The sequence below is a fragment of the Salminus brasiliensis genome, chromosome 23 (assembly GCF_030463535.1).
Source record: "Salminus brasiliensis chromosome 23, fSalBra1.hap2, whole genome shotgun sequence".
Classification (NCBI taxonomy): Eukaryota; Metazoa; Chordata; class Actinopteri; order Characiformes; family Bryconidae; genus Salminus; species Salminus brasiliensis.
The window spans coordinates 2,756,881-2,782,357 of record NC_132900.1 but is presented as its reverse complement, the minus strand read 5'-3'; the positions used below and the strand labels follow the sequence as shown (position 1 = coordinate 2,782,357).

At 42.5% G+C, this 25,477-nt stretch overlaps 2 protein-coding genes across 2 annotated transcripts in view; one reads left to right on the top strand and one right to left on the bottom strand.

The window, feature by feature from the left end:
• Window positions 1-747: 747 nt before the first annotated feature.
• On the top strand, window positions 748-6,966 carry fam151a (family with sequence similarity 151 member A). Its single transcript, XM_072669418.1, has 8 exons — window positions 748-949; window positions 1,564-1,713; window positions 3,048-3,197; window positions 3,280-3,439; window positions 4,885-5,109; window positions 5,545-5,681; window positions 5,758-5,892; window positions 6,314-6,966. Exons 1-8 carry the CDS (start codon window positions 748-750, stop codon window positions 6,964-6,966), a joined length of 1,812 nt encoding a protein of 603 aa, XP_072525519.1.
• A 485-nt stretch (window positions 6,967-7,451) lies between these two features.
• acot11a (acyl-CoA thioesterase 11a) overlaps window positions 7,452-25,477 on the bottom strand; it is a 21,596-nt gene continuing 3,570 nt past the window's right edge. Inside the window, exons 3-16 of the mRNA XM_072669417.1 lie at window positions 21,046-21,115; window positions 19,444-19,504; window positions 18,735-18,836; window positions 17,668-17,824; window positions 16,727-16,877; window positions 15,825-15,944; window positions 15,594-15,732; window positions 14,763-14,818; window positions 13,584-13,650; window positions 13,139-13,222; window positions 12,803-12,936; window positions 11,132-11,263; window positions 10,899-11,025; window positions 7,452-9,583 (exon numbers count right to left, since the gene is read on the bottom strand). Coding sequence (XP_072525518.1) covers window positions 9,425-9,583; window positions 10,899-11,025; window positions 11,132-11,263; window positions 12,803-12,936; window positions 13,139-13,222; window positions 13,584-13,650; window positions 14,763-14,818; window positions 15,594-15,732; window positions 15,825-15,944; window positions 16,727-16,877; window positions 17,668-17,824; window positions 18,735-18,836; window positions 19,444-19,504; window positions 21,046-21,115 — 1,559 coding nt within the window. The 3' untranslated portion in view covers window positions 7,452-9,424. The remainder of the gene's footprint in view (window positions 9,584-10,898; window positions 11,026-11,131; window positions 11,264-12,802; window positions 12,937-13,138; window positions 13,223-13,583; window positions 13,651-14,762; window positions 14,819-15,593; window positions 15,733-15,824; window positions 15,945-16,726; window positions 16,878-17,667; window positions 17,825-18,734; window positions 18,837-19,443; window positions 19,505-21,045; window positions 21,116-25,477) is intronic.

Sequence of the window (25,477 nt, the reverse complement as noted above, 5' to 3'; positions counted from 1 at the left end):
ATATATATATATATATATGTATATAGTCACAGTCACGCAAAAGCCTTGGTTCTCTGTTGTTGTTATTCTTCACTTTTCTCCATAATGTGAATCTGGCAGTTGCTCTTTCTACTGTTTCATGATGAACGGACCAATAGAAATGCTCCAAAATGGCTTGGTAAAAAATAAAATCTTTTTATATTGACTTCCATTGAATTCAGATTTCCATGATTTTATAGTAAAAAAAAAAATCTAATAAAATTATAATTATTTTATAAAAAATTATACAAAATTGTTTCTTATTGTTAATATTGCTATATATTATATATTATATTATACATTATAATATGGCCTCAAGGGCCAGACTTTTATATTATATTATAAATATATAAAAACATAAAAACATATAAAAACATATTTGACATATTCACATATAATTATATAAATATTGTTTACATGATCATAAGGTTTAAATATTTATGGACATGGTTCGAGGCCGTTCAGTTAGAACGACCGAGACGCGATAAATTATCTTCAAGTTAAGATAAGTTAGCACAGCCCGCTATCTCTCTCTCCAATGCTTTCTCTTTATGGCCCACTGATAAGATTTACACTTCCAGTGCCTTGAAAGGTCCATAACACACACACCCATACGCACACACCCGTACACACACACCAGTACACACACACCCGTACACACACACCCGTACGCACACACCGTGACAGGGCCGATACATTAGAAAAAACAAATACAAACAGATGAGAATCATGGAGGAGAAAAAAAACGAAAGACAGGAAGAAAGAAGGAAAGATGAGGAAGAGGATGAGGATGAAGAAAAGGAGGCGAAGACTGTGCTGGGTGTTTTCACCCGGGAGCAGTTCACCATGCTGTGTGTTGGGGTCGGTCTGCTTGTGCTGCTGATCGTCATCACCGTAACCTCAGTGCTTCTGACCAGGAATTCAGGCTCAGGTAAACATCGTCTCCAACAATCTTTAATATGAAGTTGATCAGCCATAACATTAAAACCACTGCCGGGAGGGTGTGCAAATCACTGGTCATCTGGTTGAGGGGTGGATCTACATATTTGGCAGTGAGTGAACAGTCAGTTCTTGAAGGTGATGAAAGGTGAGGTGTTCCTGTAATGCAGTGGACACTGCTACATTGGTAAGCCAAAACATTAAGAATACCAACAATGGTGATAAAGCTCCACAGCTCAATGCTAGAACTGTTCCCAGTAATGATGATGGTGCTCCATCCAATACTTTTGGGTTGGAATAAGTGAATGTCACTGAATGCAATCAAATCCTCACAGCAATGCTCAAAAATCTAACAGAAGGCCATCTTCCCTGGACAGTAGAGACAGTCACTCCCACAAAGGCAAGATCAGCTCTTTTTTAATACCCTTGATTTCAGAACAAACAATGCATGAGCAGGTGTCCCAATACTTTTGTCCCTTTACATGATCCACTGTTACTGGATAATCATCTGTGAGTGATCTTAATGTTTTGGCTCATTGGTGTATATCACCATCAGAGTAAGCCTCTGTAATGCTCCCATGTGCATCTGGCTATGTGTGTCCTCAGGAACCTCAGAGACCATGGTGCCCTTCCCCACTGATGGAGATATGCTGGAATTTCTCGTACAGACGGGAGAGATTCGGGAGAAGGACGGGCTCTATGCCACATGGTATCACGCTGCAAACAGCAAAACGGAAATGAAGGAAGCTCTGCAAAGCAAGTAGTCCTGTTTTCATCGTTTAGACCCATGGTTCTCAAAGTGGGTCTCATGACATGTAGCCAGGGGGTCCGCATTAGAGACGGTATGAACTAAAAGCCATATGAAACACAATACGGGATCTGCCACGACATCGGGATGCTGTTCGCTCTGCAGCAGACCGTAATCTGCCTCAAGCTTCGGGCTACAAGGCCACAAAGCTCGCCAAGCTACAGCTGGTCGCAGAGAACCCTGATTACACCAACCAAACAAAAATAAACTCTTAAATGCCAGGATGAGGAGAACAGAATAATAAAAGCTTTAGAATAAAGGAAGGAACAGTGAGTCTGGAGAGTGTTAGCAGCTCAGCAGACTGATCAATGCTAAAAGCTAAATGCTAAAATCCACACATGACTGGAGAAGAGCTTGAGGAGCCCCAGCTCCCATTCGCCTGAAATCTAAACTATTGAAGACATTACATTAAAATTAACACCATTAAACTGCCATGCTGTCTAGACTGAGCTGTGGAGCAGTGGAGGAACTGTGTTCCCTGGAATGATGGATGGTGGAGCTCCATCCAGTACTTTTTTTGGTTGGGATGAGTTGGGAAGTTGATCATCCATTCAACATCCTGACCTTAAGAATGCTCTTGTCACTGAATGCAATCAAATTCTCAGAGAGTAGAGACAGTTGCTCCAACAAAAGCTGGGTAAACATTTTTTAATACCCTTGATTTCAGAAGAAACAATGAATGAGGTTTCCCAGGTGTCCCAATACTTTTGTCTAACCAGTCATGTATCAGAAAATCCTAGGAGGAAACCTCATGCCTTCTCTGAGGAAGCTGCAGCTTGGGCGTCATTGGGCCTTCCAACAGGACGATGACCCCACGTATACCTCAGAGTCCACCGAGGCTCTCCCAAGCACTAGCAATGCTCCCCACCTTAGGATGGCTGAGGACTGTCCTCTGATACATATGAAGCCAGGCACCAAGAGAGAGAGAGAGCGCCATCTACCCACCCAGAGAGAGCACACAGCCACTGCTCAAAGCGGCATGACTCCAGATTTGAGCTCGTGGCCCCCTGGTCAGGCTCCTCTATAGAAAATCTTCAGTGGGATTTGAAGAAGGCGTTTGCAGCATGCGAACCAGTCAGTACTACTGGAGTGAACTGGAGGCCGAAGCCCATGAGAACTGGGCTAAGAGTACTCAGGAACGCTGCCAGAAGCTGGCGTCTACAGTGGCAGGTGGAGAATGGGTGGAGAATGAGGGATATTTAAATTGGTCTTGTTTGATTGGTTGAGGGTTAAATCATTTGATTGCCAAACTCTTCCCCGACTAATCAGACCCATTCCTCAGGTGGAGTCATGATTCTGGAGGCTGATGTGAACGTTGAAGGCCATAACACCGTCAACGAAACCAACATTCCAATCATGGCCCATCCGCCGAACGTCTACAGCGACAACACTCTGAAAGAGTGGCTCGAAGCCGTTCTCGAATCCAAGAGAGGTGAAATATCAGCCGGGATAGGGTAGCTGTGGTTACGTTATCGTTTTCCGTTCTAACTCTCTGATGTTTTCTCTCTGATCAGGAATTAAACTGGACTTTAAAAGCCTTCAAGCTGTAGAGCCTTCACTGGATCTTCTGAGGATTAAGAATCAAACAGGAATCCACCGTCCTGTTTGGCTGAATGCTGATATTCTTCCCGGCCCAAATGTTCCTAACTTCTGGCCGGTGGTCAACGCCACTCTGTGAGTGCCCTTCTAAACCTGGTCCCTCTTTGCTCTAAGCTCTACCAGCAGCAGCAGCAGGTCTGGAGCTCTGCTGCAGTTACTGAGTCAGTTGGAGGCTTTTCTGCACTCTGCTCTGAGCTCAGTACTCGGCCCTGACCCCGCTCTGTAACTTTACGTGGTCTGACAGACACTCGGTGGACACTGAGCTGCTCTCTGTGAGCTGTTCCTCCTAAACTCTTCCACTGTTCAATAATAACACCACTCACAGCTGATGGAGGAAGATCTAGGAGGGAGGAAATTTCACCAGCTGACTTGTGGTTGTTGGTGCAGCGGTGTCTCCTATTACATACAGAACCACGCTGGAGTTCAGTGAGCTCTTCTGAACCTCCCGTTCTTTCACTGATGTGTGGAAGAAAGGCAGACTGCAGGGCTAGGGGCTTGAGTTTATACCGCTGTGTCAATGACACTGAATGAACCACCTGAATTCAGTTATTATGAAGTGTCCCAATACTTTTGTCCATAGACTGTATATAAGAACTGAACAAATTTGTCTGGGCATGGGTTCTAAAAGAGACGCTGCTCTGCACAACATAACTGTTGGTCATACTCTGATTCATAAAGATTGCCTATTTTTGGTTCCCTGAGGAACCTTGTAGTGGAAGGTTCATTGGTTCAGGATTATTCTTGTAACATTTGTAAGTGTTAAGAACCATTTAGAAGTTTAAAGAACCTGCATACATACATACACCCAACCCAAGATGGTTAAGCAGATTCTTAGGGAAATTGTCTTTGTTAAATGTTAAGTGAGCATTAAGAACCATGTAAAGTTGAAGGAACCTTCCATAGCAAGTTTTCAAGATTCCTTAGAACCATAGACCCAACCCAAGAACCATTTAGAATGGTACCATAGAAGACCTTTTTAGCAGATGGTTCTTCAGGAAATTGTCCTTGTAAAAAAAAAGGGTGAGTATTAAGAACCATTTTAAAGGTTAAGGAACCTTCCATAGCAGGTTTTTAGGATTCCTTAGAACCATACACCCAACTTAAGAACCATTTAGAATAATACCATAGAAGAACTTTTAAGCAGATGGTTCTTAAAGAAATTGTCTTTGTAAATAAGCGGTGAGTATTAAGAACCATTTCAAAGTTGAGGGAACCTTCCATGGCAAGTTTTTAGGATTCCTTAGAACCATACACCCAAGAACCAATTTGAAGTGATGCCATAGGAAAACCAATATCAGTCTCTAAATAGTGGGTGGGTCTTCATTAGTGGAGGTTCTTCACCGAATCGTTTTTGTAAATTGAATGAACTTTTGTTTTAAGGTTTAAAGAACCATCAGTAAGAACCACATACCTGTTTGTCCAATTCAAGAACCATTATGGAACCTCAAGGGCCAGACTTAATTAACTAGCAACTCAGGTTAACTGGTACATAATAGTTGTCTGTTCCTTGATTTCACCAGGTTCTTCGACCTCATTCAGAGGAAGTTTCCAGACGTCACCATTTCACCAGGCTGGAAGGTTCTTTATTTATCCCTCTTCCCTAAAGTGACGTACACTCAGGCAATGGTGGAGCAAATGTACGACACCGTCAAACACCTTCCCCAGAGAATCACCTTCCCAGTTCTGGCCATCATGGCCAAGAATGGATGGCCACATCTCAGCTGGCTCCTCAGCCAGTCTTCCAGGTACTTTAACACTGCAGGACGTTGAACATGTCCTCCAAGTCCAAATTTCTGTTTCTTCTTGACCTCCCTGCCAAAAGTTTGTGGACGCCCCTTCTAATGAATGCATTCAGCTACTTAGATACACATAACCTATAATGCCAGTCTTGGAGCTATGAAGCGGTACAAGAACTTTGCTCTCTGGAATGATGGATGGTGGTGCTCCATCCAGTACTTCTGTGATGAGATGGGGTGGTGATCACCCATCAGATTCTCCAAAATCTAGTAGAAAGCTTTTTCCCTTTACGGTAGAGACAGTTACTCCAACAAAAGCATGATCAACTCCTTTAATACCCTTGATTTCAGAAGAAACAATGAATGGGCAGGTGTCCCAATACTTTTGTCAGCAGAGTGTGTTTTCAAAACAGCAGAAATGGGGATACACATTGTGTTTTCCAGGTTCAGTTTGACCCTGTGGCAAGGAGAGGAGAACCCCACGGTGAATGACCTTCTTTTTATCAGGGATAACAGCAACCCTCAGTGCATCTACTACGATATCTATGAGCCTGTGCTGTCCCAGCTCAAAGAGGCTGCAGGTGAGTACCATCCAGAGCTTTCCACCACATCCTAACGTTCACATTTAAGCTAACCCTGATCTTCTGCCTCCCTCAGAACAGACATACAGACCCAGAAGGTTCTATCCAGGCGGGAATATTATTGATTACTTCAAGCCTGCAGACCATGATGGCTTAAACATCTTATGGGAGACGGTGACTGGAAGAGGGTCTCTGCTGTCTATACTCAAGGGTATGACGCTTTATTAGGAATTCAGCTGCTCAGATGTGCAAATGCATTGAGCTGTGGAGCAGTGGAACTACTGTGTTCTCTGGAATGATGGATTGTGGAGCTCCATCCAGTATATTTAGGATGGGTTGGGGAGTTGAGGATGATGACGTGGGGTAGTGTTCACCCCAATATCCCGACCTTACTAACGCTCTTGTCGCTGAATGCAATCAAATCCTCACAGCAATGCTCCTCCTCCAAAATCTAGTAGAAACTCTTCTTCTCTGGACAGAAGAGAGACAGTTACTCCAACAAAAGCAGAATCAGCTCTTTTTAATACCCTTGATTTCGGAAGACAAATATTCAGAATGAATGAGCAGGTGTCCCAATACTTTTGTCCATATATAGTATATATAGGAATTAACGATTTTGTTTTATTTCGTAGACAGTCCTGCTGGGATGCTTGTGATTCCTGTAATATCTGGGTCTAGTAAGCCAAAGATTCCAGTGGTTGAAGGCTCCCAGCCTGAGCTGCCTCTCCAAGAGTGTCTTGACCTGATCCTGTCCTCCCCGAAGCCATGGGGCATCTACCTGAGGGTGAAATCACCAAGCCAGCTGGCCAACTCCCTCCAGTTGCTTCGGCAAGCTTATGACAGCGACCTGCTCTACCACCCAACCTGGCTCAACATGGATGTGGCCCATGGCGCCTTCAACGTCCATGGCTACATCACAGGCCAGGAGTTTCTAAGGACCATTTACCAGAACTTTCCATATGTGACCATAGCTCCAAGTTGGCCCCAGGAGGTTCTTCGTGAGGGTTACACACCCCAGCTGGTGGAGGACATGGTGGAGCTTTTCCAGAGCACCTGGCAGGACGTCTCACTGCAGCTGCTGGCTGATCATCTGGAGGGGTCGGAGGATGTCAGAGGACTTAGCAGGCCTCTCCAAAACAAGCCACGTTTCTCTCTCACGGTGGAGCACAAGGCAGGGAAGGAAGACCTCGGAGGCCTCAGAACCCTGAGACTGACATCTGTCAGTGAAGGGAGTAACCAGTGGATCTTTTACAACATGCCCAAATCCCATAAAGGGATCATATAATAAGTGTAGAGCTGGACAATATTCCAGCCAATATTTGATGATGTATTTATAAATAGACCCTGAGACTCCCATTAGTCCCATTTAGTACCTTATTACCATTCTCATACACTCTGTACGTCCAAATATTTCTGGACACCCCTTCTAATGAATGCATTCAGCTACACTAATTAACTTAATTGCTGACAAATATATGCAAATGCACACATACACACAGCTTGTCTAGTCCCTGTAAAGAAGTACTGCCAATACAATAGGACTCTCTAGAGCAGATAGTAAACATCAACCTATTGGCACCATGCTGCCTAATGCCAGGCGTGGGCTAGTAGAGGGGTATGTATAAAGCCCCCCAGCATTGAGCTGTGGAGCAGTGGAGGAACTGTGTTCTCTGGATTGATGGTCTCTGGACTGTTGTCGCTGAATGCAAGCAAATCTAGCAGAAAGTCTTCTTCTCTGGACAGTAGAGACAGAAGCAGGATCAACTCGTTTTAATACCCTTGATTTCAGAAGAAATAATGAATGAAATGATGTCCTAATACTTTTGTCCATGTACTGTAGGTATTTGAACAATAAGAGATATCAGCATTGGCCCACAATTCCCATATTGGTCCAAACCCAGTCATAAAAAATGCACCACAATAAATATTACTGTGATTCTGTGTTAAGTGTGTTTACCAGTCTCTAATTAAGACTCAAATTTATGTATTTCTGTGTTTATTAATTTTAATATTTTTATTTATGTGCTATAAAGTGCCTGATTTGCATTATGAATATTAAGGATTTTATTCCTAATCATTTTAATCATAAACAAAACTCAAAAACCAGCTAAAGCTAATAATTCTTACTCAAAATTTGAAATGTTGACAGCATCACACACACACAGCATTATTGTAAATGATATGTAAACAGTAAAAGACATTTTTCATAATAAAAAAGTACCGTCTTCTCAAATTAAATGCCACAAATGCCCAAAACACACGTCTAGTGTTCTCCTTTTACACAACACAAGACCCCAGTCTAATAAAGTGGGCAAGTTATCAATGTGAACAGTCAACAGCTGCGTTCCAAAGCCTAGGCTGCAGCCCGGGTGGGCTTCATCATTGAACCCTCCGTCGTATACGGCCCAGAAATGCAGCCTACGTTCGGAGTGATTTGGAGGATCCAACTGATGAGTCCTACCCGGCCCTCAGATTCCCGCAGTTCTCTGCGCACGTACAATGCATATAAACAGCACCACGAAAATGTTGGAAGACGGAAGCAAAAATGTGCAAATGCACACATACACACAGCTTGTCTAGTCCCTGTAGAGAAGTACTGCCAATACAATAGGACCCTCTGCAGCAGATTAATAAACATGAACCTATAAGCACCATGCTGCCTAATGCCAGGCGTGGGCTAGTAGAGGGGTACGTATAAAGCCCCTCAGCATTGAGCTGTGGAGCAGTGGAAGAACTGTGTTCTCTGGAATGATGGTGGAGGAGCTCCATCTAATACTTTTCAATGGCAATGAGTTGGGGAATTGCGTATGCTGAGGTGGAGTGGTAATTAATCACCAACATCCTGTTATGTTATTTTTTATAATGATAATAATTCATTTATAGAAATAAAAAGCACAGCTCTGCAGTGAGGTCACCCCTCAGCCTGGTTAGACTGTTCCATCTGTGTGACCAATAGGCTACTAAGAAGGAGCTCAAATAGGAGAGTCCTACCAAGGACCCGCCCTACCTCAGCTGCCTAGGCTTTGGAAGGCAGCTCCTACCCACCCTATTCCGCCACGCCCACCTTCCACCTAGAATTTCCGGTCATTTCCTATCAGGTGGTTTTTATGGACGTAGCGCTTTCAAGGTCAATGCAGTGTGAAGTAGCTACTGCTGTGGGCACTGGTCATAAAGTGGCTAGCTATGCTAGCCCAACAGTCCAACCGGCTATTTAACACAATTTAGAGCTAATTAGAGCAGAGCTAACTACCTTCCCAACACCACCTAGAAAGATGGGACAGCTGCGAGACGCCATATCCATAGAAGAAGAGGACCTGCTTCTGGGGTTGAAGGTGCTAAATTATTTTAAACATCCACCCATACGTCCACATGTCTTCTCTTAAGGGGAAATTTGTCGGTTATGAAGCTCAAGTGAAGCTCTGGACACATCAGGCGTTCGTGAGGCTATCAGGTAGGACGTTAGCCTAAGACCTAATCTAGCTAGCTAGCTAAGAGCCTCACCTGAGCCTCATAACCGAGCCACTTCTCTGGGTGAGGATGTTCTGGTGGTGGTTTCACCTGCACATAATGGTAGGATGGAGGTTATTACTCTTTGTATGTTCATCATCACTGTGGTTGTAATCTATCAACGGATCCGCCGTAGCACCGGAAAGTAAAGTAAACAAAGATGACCTCCACCCATTGCTTCATGGATAACATGGTGGATAGTAGTAGTAGTAGTAGTAGAGCAGTAGTAGAGGACACTACAGTAAAGTGCTAGAAGAGTCAGAACTTCTGGTTCCGTTCTTCAGAAGAAACTGGTTGCAGGACAGGAAGATGGAACAGAATCTGGAGGAAAGGCCGGCGATGTCTCTGGAGATGTACGGCAACACCCCTGGATTGGTCTGGTTGTAGTAACTGATCTGAGGACAAAATTAGGACCAAGAAAAAATATTGAAATATAGCAGAAGGTCTGGATGTGGGTTCATATGTCCCTCAGTCCATCACTCCCCCACATCGTATACTTCAGTTTCACAGTAGTTATAATTAAATTTAATAATTACAATAATTAAAACCCGACCACTGGAACACTGAACCACCCACAAAAAGCTTTCCAACAACGTGAAGAACCCTTCAACCAGGCAAAAACCCATTTCTCTGCAATGTCAATAGCCTTTTAAAGACTGTAGATACAAGGGGCTCTGAGTGCAGCTGGATCCTGTAGCCGGAGCCCACAGCCAGAGCCTGCTACCATCAGCAGCCAGAGCCCCAGAGAGCACAACAGGTGGCTAGATGGCTCTCCCTCTGTCCCCGCATCACTTCAGTGTGATGCTGGCCGGCACGGGCTTCTTCTAGCCGATGCATCAGAGCCAAACACATGTCGAAGGAGGCATGTGTCAGTCCTCACCCTCCCGGGTTTGGGAGCATTAAATGTGATAGGGGGAGAGACATAATGAGTGGGTTGGGTAGTTGGCTAATCTAAAATTGGTTTTCATTTAATAATAATTTTAAATAACTTTAATTGTATTATATATTAACTGAATAATAATAATCATTGGAAATAATTAAAATTATTATTTTTTTATTTATATAATAATTCATAGTTAATCATACTGCCTAATTCTGGTCTTGACAGCTCTAGAAAACTGGTTGATATGAAAGCCAAAACAAATATAAAGTGATTTTGTCAGATATTAGAGGGATTATATTAAATTTGCCAGAAACACTTAATGCTTCTTATGTGTGATATATCTGATGTTGTTCTTTATGCAATAATTCAATTAAATAATTCAATAATTATGCAAACATCATCCATAGTTTGGCTATTTAGTTTAGGTTTGAAATATATAAAAGGAATTTAAAGATTTACTTAGATTTAAAGATTACTGTAAAATATAATAATTTATTATTTCTGCACTAAAATTAGTTGTCGTTGTTTTGCAGAAATTGCAGTATCTCGAATTTTGCCATTTTTCACTTTTCTCCATAATGTGCATCTGACAGCTGTTCTTTATATTGTATCAGAAAGTCCTGATGAACGGACCAATAGAAACGCTCCAAAATGACTTGGAATAAAATCTTTTTACATAGACTTCCATTAAAAGTTCTTTTTTTTCTCCTGTAAAACTGCTATTTTGGAGATACATGGTTTATGAACAAAATATATAAAAATTGCATTTCTAAACCTAAAACATGCCTCTAGCTTTCATTGGTCATCATAGCTTCCGCCATTCTTACCTTACAGGCACTTTCAGAAAGCTCATTAATGGTGAACCCAGCGCAGAGCATCTCTCCTCTGTTGAAGTCGTCTGTGGGGGGGTGTGTGGGGAGGGTGACTGAGCGCAGGGCAACAACATGAGGGTCCCTAAACACACAAACACAGCGTATCACCTCAGGCTCCAATCCGCTACAGCATAAAGAGTATAAAAGCCTTCCTGCTTCTGGGCTTGGAGCTCCAGTGTTCTGCTCACCCACTGTCACAGGGTGGTCTCCTGGAGGCCAGCAGGATGAAGTCCTGGACTTTCCCCCCCTCGCTGACGGAGGGAGTGACAACACGATAGATCAGGTCATCCTCATCGACCTTCACTATCAGCTCGCAGTGGCTGTAGAACACCACAGAGACCAACGGGGAACATTTATTAGCACATGGCCATTTCCACATGTCTGTATTGACCGATTTGACATTGGCTCTTCTAAGATATCGGAGGAGATCTTTGTCGCTTGAGCTATTAGGCTGTTCAATTCCTCAGAGTGGGGACATATGGTATCAATAGACTGAGTGTAAGAATTATGGCCAAGTGCACAGGTGCATTAACTGACTATAAGAATTGTTCTATATTCATATAAAAAAAATAATGAATGAATGAATTAATTTATTAATTATTAATTAAAAAAATAATTTCTTTATTCATCCAACTGGATGTATATAGTTTACTTTTGCACACCATGGGTGTTTTTATACTTTTAGTGTAGGAGTACTTATCTGCTTAATTATTTATTATGATTGATATTGATGATTCGCATATATATGTATCTGTATCAGAGTCCTGTCGGTATCTCTTTCTTTAGTGTGTTCATTTTTTTATGCTGCTGGATGCAATTTCTTAAATAAAATATCTACCCATCTATCTAGAATCACGAGGAGAGACAAGTGACAAGATACCGCAGCATCCGGTCCAACACGACCAGACTCTGCAATAGCTTCTTCCCCCAAGCCATCAGACTTCTCAACTCCGGAGACTGAACTGATTCATAGTTAATCATACTGCCTAATTCTGGTCTTGACAGCTCTAAAAAACTGGGTGATATGAAAGCCAAAACAAATATAAAGTGATTTTGTCAGATATTAGAGAGATTATATTAAATTAGCCAGAAACACTTAATGCTTCTTATGTGTGATATATCTGATGTTGTTCTTTATGCAATAATTCAATTAAATAATTCAATAATTATGCAAACATCATCCATAGTTTGGCTATTTAGTTTAGGTTTGAAATATATGAAAGGCATTTAAAGATTTATATTATTACAATAATTATATACAATAATTATAATTATTGTATTTGTATATATATGTATCTGTATCAGAGTCCTGTCGGTATCTCTTTCTTTAGTGTGTTCATTTTTTTATGCTGCTGGATTCAATTTCTTAAATAAAATATCTACCCATCTATCTAGAATCACGAGGAGAGACAAGTGACAAGATACCGCAGCATCCGGTCCAACACGACCAGACTCTGCAATAGCTTCTTCCCCCAAGCCATCAGACTTCTCAACTCCGGAGACTGAACTGATGTTTTTTTTGTTCCATACACTCTCTCTCTCTCTCTCTCTCTCATTCACCAACCATTTATCCCAGACAATATGGGAAGCATTTGCACTAATAACTTTACTACCTCACTGGACTCAATATTTATTACACACTGCATAATTTGCACACTACCCCCAATTATTTATTACTCTCTGTCTGTACTGTGTTGTGTTGTCTGTCTGCACTTGTACTGTGTTGCACTTGTGTTCTGTCTGCACTGTGTCTATGTTGCACCATGGTCCTGGAGGAACGTTGTTTCGTTTCACTGTGTACTCTGTATGTGGCTGAAATTACAATAAAAACCTACTTGACTTGAGTTGACTTGACTTACTTATAGTTTTTGTCCCATTCTGGCCTGCGGCTGAGGTCGGAGAGCAGGAGGAAAGCCCTCGCCGCTGGAACGTTCACCTCAGACTCCACCCTAAAACTGAGCGTCTGATTCTCCTCCAAAGTGTACAGTTTCACCTGAAAACACATTCAAGAATTAAACCCATTAAATCTTACAGGACCCCGATCACGCAAAACTCCATTCTCCTTACATTTAAAAAAAAAGGATTTTGATGGGGGGTGTTATGCAGGTTAGCTCCGCCCGCCTGGACAATACTGTATGCAACTTTTTTGACAGTCTTGTGTTTATCGGGCGCTGATAATGCAAACGCTCACTCACATTGTTCTTCTTAGAGCTGAGGACCCACTTATTCTTGGCCGCCAACATCTTCAGCGCAATCACGTTATTGTAGCTGAGATAGACCTGCGGAACATTTCAGGATTGTTTCCATCATGCTGATCAGTTTATCACACCAGTAATCAAACGACTGTCCTTGTTCTTATCATTTTCATTCATCTTATCAACGAGGGATGAGGCTCTGGCGTGTAGAACATTGTGTAAGCTGTGAGCTTCATAAAGTCAGTGTGGCACAACAGATAACAGATAACACCGCTACCTGCCAGTGAGGTACCAGGGTTCGATTCCTGGTTCGATTCTGGGTGACTATGCTGCTCCACACCAATTAGAGTCCTTGGGCAAGACTCCTAACACTACATTGACCCACCTCTGTAGGTTGGTGGTGCTATCAGTATAGATGCGAAGACCTCCCAGAGGGACACAGTACCTGGTTAGTGGGGTCCCAGGGGACGGATAGAGGCATTTCTGTGTGTTTACAGGAGATGATGTATTTTCTGGATGGAAAAAAGGTTAAATTAGTGAACATTATTATTATTATTATTATTATTATTAGCCATTCAAAATTATGCTTTTCCTCCTAAGCTGACTGTGTTATTAAAACCCACTGAAATGTAGCTACATGCTGTCTATGCTGTGGATTTGGTCAACTCTGCTTAACCACTGAACTGCACCCTCAGGACCAAAAGGGTTTTATTAAGTTCTGACACAATAGAACCAGTAGTAAGAACCATTCTGGTGCCATACATAGCTTTTTTTAAGGTTCTTCAAGAAACATTGTCCACATTGTGTTTGAAGAACCCTTTAACCAGGAGAAGAACAGGCATGCAAGCATTCATTCAAATGAACTGCTTGAGTTGTCATGGTCCTACAGAACCAGTGCATTTTCTAAGGAACCCTTGGAGAACCTGTTTGTTTTGAGTGTCAGAGTTATAGAGTATAAACTGGCTACAGTTCAAACAGACACAAGAGATATGGTCAATAAACGATATCTGATATCTAGACACGATAAGACCTGATGCACACACAGATAACATGTTTCATGAGTCCAACTACAAGATTCAGGTGAGCTCCTGATTGGTTCCCGAAGAAGTCGTCCAACCACACCAGCCCTGTGCGAACAATACTGGGCAGCCCTGATTTGACCAGGTTGTGGAGCAAAGGCCATTGTGACAAAGGCATGACGGCTGAATGCATCAAGGGATCTAAATACGCTATATGGACAAAAGTATTGGGACACTCATGCTCATTCACTCCACCACCATCTTTCCAGAGAACACAGCTCTTCCACTGCTCCACAGCTTAATGCTGGGGGGCTTTATACCCCTCTACTAGCCCACGCCTGGCATTAGGCAGCATGGTGCCAATAGGTTCATGTTTATTGATCTGCTGCAGAGAGTCCTATTCTATTGGCAGTACTTCTCTACAGGGACTAGACAAGCTATGTATGCTGAATGCATTCATTAGACGGGGTGTCCACAAATATTTGGCTTTATAGTGTATGCAAGGTCTGAGCCTTCTCTGGTTTTCTAGGCCAGTGTAAATTAAATGAAGGCATCTACTGAAATCCAGTGAAAGGTACAAAGCAGTGGAGTGTTCTGGTCACTACCTGTCTAGTCGAATCTTCTTTCTGGCAATAGCTTCCTGGAATCTTCTCTTTCCATCCTATCAATGAGATAATGGATAGAAAATTATACTTTATTAAATTAACAGTGAAATTGATTCATTACATTTGGCGAAGGGGGGAATAGTGGAGACACAACACACAACTCACATTGTTTACTTTATGGCCGTCTTAGTTACAAGTTACTAGTTACTCAGTAACAGTGTGTGAAACTACCTCCACCATGTTTGGAGGCTGTACTTTAGCCTGGCTAGCTCTCACTGTGAGCTGTAGCAGTGTGTGAAACGACCTCCACTATGTTTGGAGGCTGTACTTTAGTCTGGCTAGCTCTCACTGTGAGCTCTAGGAGTGTGTGAAACTACCTACACCATGTTTGGAGGCTGTACTTTGGCCTGGCCATCTTCACTGTGAGCTCTAAGAGTGTGTGAAACTACCTGCACCATGTTTGGAGGCTATACTTTAGCCTGGCTAGCTCCCATTGTCTGACTGTGAGCTGTAGCAGTGTGTAAAACTACCTACACCAAGTTTGGAAGCTGCACTTTGGCCTAGTTAGCTCATATTGTCTCACTGTGAGCTGTAGCAGTGTGTGAAACTACCTCCACCATGTTTGGAAGCTGTACTTTAGCCTGGCAAGCTCTCACTGTAAGTTAAAGTTGATCTGCTTGAAAACGGTGCTCTATTACGCCACCAAGAGGAGATTCAAATAATAAAAAAAAAAATAGGAGTGAATTCTGGAACTTTTACACACAAAACGAAAAAGTTGCACAAGCTGTAACAACAAACACACACAGAACTAAATGTAGATCAGGACCTCACCTGGGGTTCGGGGCTTATCGGAGGAAGCAGGCGTGGCGTCCCATCGTTATCCAGTACTTCAAACGTCATAAAAGCACTGTTAATGTGTCTCTGTGGCTCCTCCCCCTGATACGCCTCCGCACACACGCCCACTTCCATACTGTCAATCAAAACACACAGTGCGGTTTTGTTAGCATGCTAACACTCTGAGGAGCTGCATCACTGAGGACTGAACCTGTAAATGAGCCTCACCTGTTCTTGAAGGTGTTATTGACAATGGCTTTTAGGATCAAGCGGTCTCCGACCTGTGAGGGGCCTCTGAAGTGGAACATGTCGATGGCCCTCATGGTGGCGTGGGCATTGCATAAACGGCTGGGATACGAAAAAAAAGAAAAAGGCCCTGTTTAAAGGGGGAGTCCATCCAAAAATCTAATTCACAGTTTATAAAGTTCATTCTCCTTAAAGTGGAAGAGTCTCTGGACATCTTCTTATATTAACTACTAATCAGTACCAGAGCAAGTCAAATGTGTGACATTTTGTCACATATGTGACCTTTGTTTTGTCTTATTACAGATAAAAAGTTCAAACCTTGACCGCTGAGTCATTTCAGAGCGGCTAATGTTGGTAAATATTAACTAAAGGCACTGCAGAGAACTGCACTGATTTTGAAACGCTGTGTTTTTAATACTCTGGACCGTGTTGTGGTTTGGAAGGTTTTGGAAATTGTATTAACATTAACATTAAACCCAGAATGAAGCATGAATAAAATGAATATCCAGAATGGAGTTCTAATATAATAATAATAACAATAAAAAAATATATATATATATAAAATCTAATAAAATGAATATGAATAAGTTTAAATGAAACCATTATACGGAATGAAGTTATAATATAATTAAAAAAAAAACAAATATATATATATATATATATATATAATAATTAATACCCAGAATGGAGTTCTAATGAAATTTGTATTTAACAAAGGTTCAATAACACTAAGTATATATTTAGACTAAAGCTCTAATTTTAAGTTGTAATTTTAAGTTCCAATCTGGTTCATTTCTAAATTAATAACCTAAATGAAGTTCTAATAAAACTAATATCTAAAGTTACGCCGTCAGCATGTTTGTGAGGGGTTAGTGTGATGTTACCTGGCAGCAATGGTGGCTACGTTCTCCATCCAGGCCATGATCTGACCCCCAAATGTGCTGACCTGGTGGTTGGCGTGAGTCGGCAGAACCAGCTCTACACTCTCCACACGGGTCTTCTCAGCTGGGACTTCCTTCTCTTCATCCTGACCCTCTGCACCCAACACAGTGTCAGTGAGGTGTGATTCTGGCCGTTTAATCACCTTAAATACTGTTAATGTTTAATTATAATTAAAGATTAAAGATTATGCTTAGCTTATTTTTAGACTTTTTAACTTAATGATTTTAGAGTTTGCTGAGTCCTATATAACCTCTGCAATTTGGCAACTATTTGGGAGGTGGACCATTCTCAGCTGTTGATGCACACTGTGCATTAGCTGACCTCTAGACCTCTAGACCTTCATCACCTGCACACATTACCATAGACACTACCATGTCAGTTTCACTGCTGGACCAAGAATGGTCCACTAATTGTTTCAATGCTGGAACACTACTGGTCTCAATAACATCTGATTAGCCATGGGAACCACTAGAGGTGTTAGGTGCCTTTCTTAGGCCCACTTGAGCTTGTAGTCCCAAGCCTACGTCTCTATCCTCTAGGACACAGCTGCCCCAGTTATAATATGGGGTAGAGGGGGGCTGATAACTATGTTAACCTATAAAGTGCATGTATATTATAGGTGTTTCTGATCAAATGGCCAATGAGTGCATTTACAAGGTAGGTGGACATAATACACTGGCCACTCAGTGAGTATGCGGTGAGTCAGCATGTGAATGACCGTATGACTCCCTATGCCCTGCCTATACACACACACGCATACACACAGACACAATAACCTTATGGCCTACTGCCCAGTTGCAGCCATCAGCACTTCAGGTTGTTACTGTGAGCCTCATTCATGACGGACGTAAGAAGCTTCAGGGGAAGCGAAACTACCTCTTACCACACACATCCTCACTGATGCTGCTCTGGAAGGTGGTGCTATTCAGCAGATCTTTCATGATGTCAATGTGAAGTAGCCTCATCCTGCGTCTCTCCGCCGCCACGCTGTACTCCACCTGCTCTCTGTGGGTGCGAGGGACGAGCTGCTTCAGATGGATCTGTGAGGACATGATCTAATCAGGGCTTTATCAGCTGTGCAGTAAAATCACCAGCGTTAGCACCTACAGTGTGGACCGGAGGAAATATTAATACACCTATCTGACCTGAAGTTGGATAAAGAGAATCTATTTAAACCAGGGATGCAAAAACAGATAGTTTTTAGATTTATTTATTTATTCATTAAAATGAACCAGTTACATTAATTAATAATAAAATAATAAATAGTGCTGACTGAGGAAACTTCAGAAAACTTCAAATGAAGTTCATGAAATTCGAATAAAATGAATATAAAAAAATACACTGTATTAAAAGTCCACATTAACATACACTAAACGGACAAAAGTATTGGGACACCCGCTCACTCGTTGTTTCTTCTAAAATCAAGGGTATTAAAAAGAGTTGATCCTGCTTTTGCTGGAATAGCTGTCTCTACAGTCCAGGGAAGAAGGAGGCTTTCTACTAGATTTTGGAGCAAAACTGCTGTTGGGATTTGATTGCATATGGCAACAAGAGCAGCGTTAGTGAGGTCAGGATGTTGGATGATGATCACCACCCCACTTCATCGTCCCCAACTCATCCCAAAAACATACTGGATGGAGCTCCACCATCCATCATTCCAGAGAACACAGTTCTTCCACTGCTCCACAGCCCAATGCTGCTGAGGGGGCTTTAGACATACCCCTCTAGTATATTTGAATCAGATGCAATTTTTATTATTATGAAATATATCTCTGTAATGCTTCCAAACTATATGATATTTTTAATAAATCCTTCAATATTTCAATAATTCAATCATTTCAATAATTCAACATTTCCATCTAATCTATATTTTAATAAGCTGTAGGGTTCTGTTGTATAAAAGCTAAGCAAAAGCACTGATGGTCAGGTATTCAGATATACAGCGTTCACCTTCTCTGTTCCTGTGCTCCGAGTCACAAACGTGGCGAAGGCCTGGCAGACTTTCCAGTGACTGTTACTGTACAAATCCTCACAGCTAACCATTATCCCAACCTAAACAAACACACATACACACACACACACACACACACACACAGGAAAACCGTGACACACCGGACACAATGGCGACACAAGGGCAGAACACCACAATGACTCATGAGGCACAGTAGAAACTGTAATTCCCGATATTTCCACTGTAATTCTGACTAGTACACACTCCAGTTTTAGATAATAATAATATTATTATTACTCTTCAAAACCATATAATACATTTAGTGTATTATAATAATTATACAATACTGTGTACAGTGTATAATTATTGTATAGTGTACAATAATTATACAATACTGTGCAAAACTTATTGGACACTTACTGGCAGTACCAAATTAGGGGGAAAGTTTGACAATTTCTTTCATTTTATATTTAAATAACTTAAATCACTTATTAATTAAATTAAACTAATATTTAATTAATATGATTAATAATTGTATGTATAACTTTTTTTATTGATTTATTTATTTGATCAATTACTAACATCTGAAAATAAGAATTTCTACTAGCAAAACTACATTACAGACATCCTGAACTTGAGTTTTTCTAGTAAAAGCTGAGTTGCGGCTCGCTGTGTTCAGCGCTGGTGTAGCCAAATGTCCTGTTTTACCTCCATGCTTGTGTTAAAAGCCCGGTTCACTTTAGCCCTGATGTTAACCACCTGTCCGACACTAGAAAGAAAAATAGAGACGCAGAAAGAGAACAAAAATGACATTTTTAAAATCATTTTACAGTACATAAAGATTTGAAACACATAAACACATGAACACATGTCTAGGTGCCTGAACCACACCGAAAAATAAATAAATAATGGGACTGAACTGACTGATTTAAATGTGTACATCATTTCCATATTAACCCCTGACCACTCCAAGGCCTATTACACACTATACAAGGTGTATTACTCAGTAACTACTAACTAAGGGGTTAATACAACATTATATTACTCATATAATTTTACTACTTTTACTAATATGGGTAGTAGGGATGCACCGATACCACCTTTTCCTTTCCGATACGATACCAGATTTGTAAGTGTCTGCTGATACTGATTACTGATACTGATACCAACACTGACTTAAACACTGGAGAGATGCTCTAAACCCTGATATTTATAATGTTCCACTTTTTATAGGTTGTACTTTTTTATATTTTATCCCAAATAAGATCTAATAAGCTTAAAAGAACAGCTTCAATCGGCCACAGTGCAGAAACACATGCAGATAGGGAAGCGTAACCTGGCTCAGCTTCACCAAACAGCTTTTAACTGCTGTTTAAATTCAGTTTAGAAAAATAAATTTCACATTCAGATTCACGTCTCTGTGTTAAAAGCTACTAAACGTCAGTGTTTCCTTTAAACAGAATGTCCTAAAAGTTCAATAAAATTTCTGTTTTATGGTAATAACTGTTTATTACTGGATTGTACTGGTTGTTTAAATGTCTGGTTTATAATAAAGTTTGTAAATAAAAATATTCTATATAAAAAAAACATAGAGCATCAGTAAGCTTCATAGTATCGGTGCTCTCTATTGCCGATCCTTACAGACTCCTTACACCCTGGTCACAACTTTTTCCAGCTGCTCCCGTCTGGCAGACTGTCAGACACAGGAACAGCTTTTACCCTCAGACCATCACCATCCTCAACCATCCTGATCACCATCATTAGCTACAGGTCACAGATACTACTGATACACTCTTATTATCACTCTTATCCTACAGTCACTGCATTACTGCACCATTACATTATGAAATATATATTTACATACATATACATATACATATTTACACTGATGTATTTACACAATATTTAATCTGTATTGAGCTGCTTACTGCTGTTCTGTGAATTACACTGTATAGGAATGTCCTGGTATAGTCTCTATAGTATACTGTGTATTCTACTGTTCTCTGTATATTGTGTATTATTGTCTGTAAATTATATGAAGAGTAGCTGTATAATGTTAATTCTATTACATACAATTTTTTGCTTTGCATTAAGTATTAAAGTTTCCCCCTGATTACAGTAAAGTGAGCCCCCCCCCCCCCCCCACCCCACCCCTCCTGAGGGGAACATACAGTAATCACAGCTTCTCAGACTCCACACGGATCAATACGCTGACTACAGCAGCATCAGTCAGCAGCATCACAACAGCTTAACGGCATCACGTCGGTATAATATACGCTATAACACACTGAGGAGGGTGTGTTTTCTTACCCGATGGTACGCTCGAAGTGGATGTCGTCCACCGAGGCCGTTACGCAGGCGCATCCGGCGTGTCTCTCGGCTGCAGTGAGAGAGGGATAGTGAGATATCCTGTCTGGGGTCCAGAGAGCTTTGGGCTGGATTTACTAAAGCAGTACACTGGCACCGGTTCTGGAATGATGAACGGTGAGATGGACAGATGGACGGAGAGGCAGACGGAGAGGCAGACAGAGATGGATGAATGAACATGCCATGAATGGACTGGACGGGGGGACGGACAGGCAGACAGACTAGCGGGTTTGATAGATGGAATGATAATGGGTGGAGGGCGGAAAAGACAGAAAGGCAGACAGACTGACGGATGGACAAGGAGAAAAATAGGCCGATAAATGGATAGGTGATGGACAGACAGATGGATAGACATACAGACAGACAGATGGATGGACAAGCAGATAGACAGACAGGAAAGATGAAATTATGATGGATGGATGGACACACTGATGAAGGACTGGACAGGGGGACGGACAGGCAGACAGACTAGTGGGTTTGATGGAATGATAATGGATGGAGGGATGGACAGATGGTTGAAGGACTGGACAGGGGGACGGACAGGCTGAGAGATGAACAGACAGGCAGATAGACAGACAGACAGACAGACAGATGAAATGACTGATAGATGATAGGTAGGGATAGACAGACAGGCTCACAAATGAATGCACTGACAGACAGACAGACAGGCAGAGGATTTGATAGATGGAATGATGATGGATGGAAGGATGGATGGACAGACAGACAGGCAGACAGACAGGTAAACTGACAGATGGACAGGCATATGGACAGGCAGAGTGAATGATTGATGGACAGATGATGGATGGAGGGGTGGAAGGACAAATGGACAGACAGACAGATAAACTGACAGATGGATGGACAGGCAGACAGATGGACAGGCAGACAGACAGACAGATAGGCTGATTAAAGGATAGACAGGCAGATAGACAGACAGGTGTATGGATGAACAGACTGATAGATGAAATGGTGATGAAGGGGGGATGGATGGATGGATAGACGGTGATGAGACAGAGAGTCAGACGGGTGGAAGGATTTACAGGTGGATAGACAGACAGATGAATGGACAGGCAGACAGACAGATGGGTTAAAGGATGAACAGGCAGATAGACAGTCAGATGAACAGACAGCTGAACAGATTGATTGATGGAATGATGATGAATAGTGGGATGGATGGACAGGGAGACAGACAGGTGGATGGGTATACAGATGGATAGACAGACAGGACAGACGGAATCAAGGACGAACAGGCAGATAGACAGTCAGATGAATAGGGGGATGGATGGACAGAGAGACAGACAGGTGGATGGGTATACAGACAGATAGACGGGTAGACAGACAGGACAGACAGAATCAAGGACAAACAGGCAGATAGACAGTCAGATGAACAGACCGATGAACAGATTGATTGATGGAAGGATGATGAATATGGGGATGGATGGACAGGGAGACAGACAGGTGGATGGGTATACAGACGGATAGACAGACAAACAGACAGGCAGATAGACAGGACAGACGGAATCAAGGACAAACAGGCAGATAGTCAGATGGATGGATGAACAGATTGATAGATGGAATGATGATGAATAGGGGGATGGATGGACAGGGAGACAGACAGGTGGATGGGTATACAGACGGATAGACAGGCAGACAGACAGGACAGACGGAATCAAGGACGAACAGGCAGATAGACAGTCAGATGAACAGATTGATAGATGGAAGGATGATGAATAGGGGGATGGATGGACAGAGAGACAGACAGGTGGATGGGTATACAGACGGATAGAGAGGCAGACAGACAGGACAGACGGAATCAAGGACGAACAGGCAGATAGACAGTCAGATGAACAGACCGATGAACAGATTGATAGATGGAAGGATGATGAATAGGGGGATGGATGAACAGAGAGACAGACAGGTGGATTGGTATACAGACGGATAGACAGGCAGACAGACAGGACAGACGGAATCAAGGACAAACAGGCAGATAGACAGTCAGATGAACAGATTGATAGATGGAAGGATGATGAATAGGGGGATGGATGGACAGGGAGACAGACAGGTGGATGGGTATACAGATGGATAGACAGGCAGACAGACAGGACAGACGGAATCAAGGACAAACAGGCAGATAGACAGTCAGATGAACAGATTGATAGATGGAAGGATGATGAATAGGGGGATGGATGGACAGAGAGACAGACAGGTGGATGGGTATACAGACGGATAGAGAGGCAGACAGACAGGACAGACGGAATCAAGGACGAACAGGCAGATAGACAGTCAGATGAACAGATTGATAGATGGAAGGATGATGAATAGGGGGATGGATGGACAGAGAGACAGACAGGTGGATGGGTATACAGACGGATAGACAGGCAGACAGACAGGACAGACGGAATCAAGGACAAACAGGCAGATAGACAGTCAGATGAACAGATTGATAGATGGAATGATGATGAATAGGGGGATGGATGGACAGGGAGACAGACAGGTGGATGGGTATACAGACGGATAGACAGGCAGACAGACAGGCAGACAGACAGGACAGATGGAATCAAGGACAAACACGCAGATAGACAGTCAGATGAACAGACCGATGAACAGATTGATAGATGGAAAGATGATGAATAGGATGGTCAGGGAGACAGACAGGTGGATGGGTATACAGATGGATAGACAGACAGACGGATTAAAGGATGAACAGGCAGACAGACAGGACAGACGGACGAACTGACAGATGGAATGATGCCTAAGCTTTACTGTCATATCCCTCTCAGATTTACACATACACCTATCAGTCAGACGGGTGGAAGGATTTACAGGTGGATAGACAGACAGATGAATGGACAGGCAGACAGACAGATGGGTTAAAGGATGAACAGGCAGATAGACAGTCAGATGAACAGACAGCTGAACAGATTGATTGATGGAATGATGATGAATAGTGGGATGGATGGACAGGGAGACAGACAGGTGGATGGGTATACAGATGGATAGACAGACAGGACAGACGGAATCAAGGACGAACAGGCAGATAGACAGTCAGATGAATAGGGGGATGGATGGACAGAGAGACAGACAGGTGGATGGGTATACAGACAGATAGACGGGTAGACAGACAGGACAGACAGAATCAAGGACAAACAGGCAGATAGACAGTCAGATGAACAGACCGATGAACAGATTGATTGATGGAAGGATGATGAATATGGGGATGGATGGACAGGGAGACAGACAGGTGGATGGGTATACAGACGGATAGACAGACAAACAGACAGGCAGATAGACAGGACAGACGGAATCAAGGACAAACAGGCAGATAGTCAGATGGATGGATGAACAGATTGATAGATGGAATGATGATGAATAGGGGGATGGATGGACAGGGAGACAGACAGGTGGATGGGTATACAGACGGATAGACAGGCAGACAGACAGGACAGACGGAATCAAGGACGAACAGGCAGATAGACAGTCAGATGAACAGATTGATAGATGGAAGGATGATGAATAGGGGGATGGATGGACAGAGAGACAGACAGGTGGATGGGTATACAGACGGATAGAGAGGCAGACAGACAGGACAGACGGAATCAAGGACGAACAGGCAGATAGACAGTCAGATGAACAGACCGATGAACAGATTGATAGATGGAAGGATGATGAATAGGGGGATGGATGAACAGAGAGACAGACAGGTGGATTGGTATACAGACGGATAGACAGGCAGACAGACAGGACAGACGGAATCAAGGACAAACAGGCAGATAGACAGTCAGATGAACAGATTGATAGATGGAAGGATGATGAATAGGGGGATGGATGGACAGGGAGACAGACAGGTGGATGGGTATACAGATGGATAGACAGGCAGACAGACAGGACAGATGGAATCAAGGACAAACAGGCAGATAGACAGTCAGATGAACAGATTGATAGATGGAAGGATGATGAATAGGGGGATGGATGGACAGAGAGACAGACAGGTGGATGGGTATACAGACGGATAGAGAGGCAGACAGACAGGACAGACGGAATCAAGGACGAACAGGCAGATAGACAGTCAGATGAACAGATTGATAGATGGAAGGATGATGAATAGGGGGATGGATGGACAGAGAGACAGACAGGTGGATGGGTATACAGACGGATAGACAGGCAGACAGACAGGCAGACAGACAGGACAGATGGAATCAAGGACAAACACGCAGATAGACAGTCAGATGAACAGACCGATGAACAGATTGATAGATGGAAAGATGATGAATAGGATGGTCAGGGAGACAGACAGGTGGATGGGTATACAGATGGATAGACAGACAGACGGATTAAAGGATGAACAGGCAGACAGACAGGACAGACGGACGAACTGACA

Bases quoted from the DNA above. Each gene is read 5' to 3' on its own strand.
- fam151a (XM_072669418.1), top strand. From the start codon at position 748: ATGGAGGAGAAAAAAAACGAAAGACAGGAAGAAAGAAGGAAAGATGAG. The intron at 3,198-3,279 runs GTGAAATATCAG...CTCTCTGATCAG, and splicing joins CGTTCTCGAATCCAAGAGAG to GAATTAAACTGGACTTTAAA. The intron at 5,682-5,757 runs GTGAGTACCATC...TGCCTCCCTCAG, and splicing joins CCAGCTCAAAGAGGCTGCAG to AACAGACATACAGACCCAGA.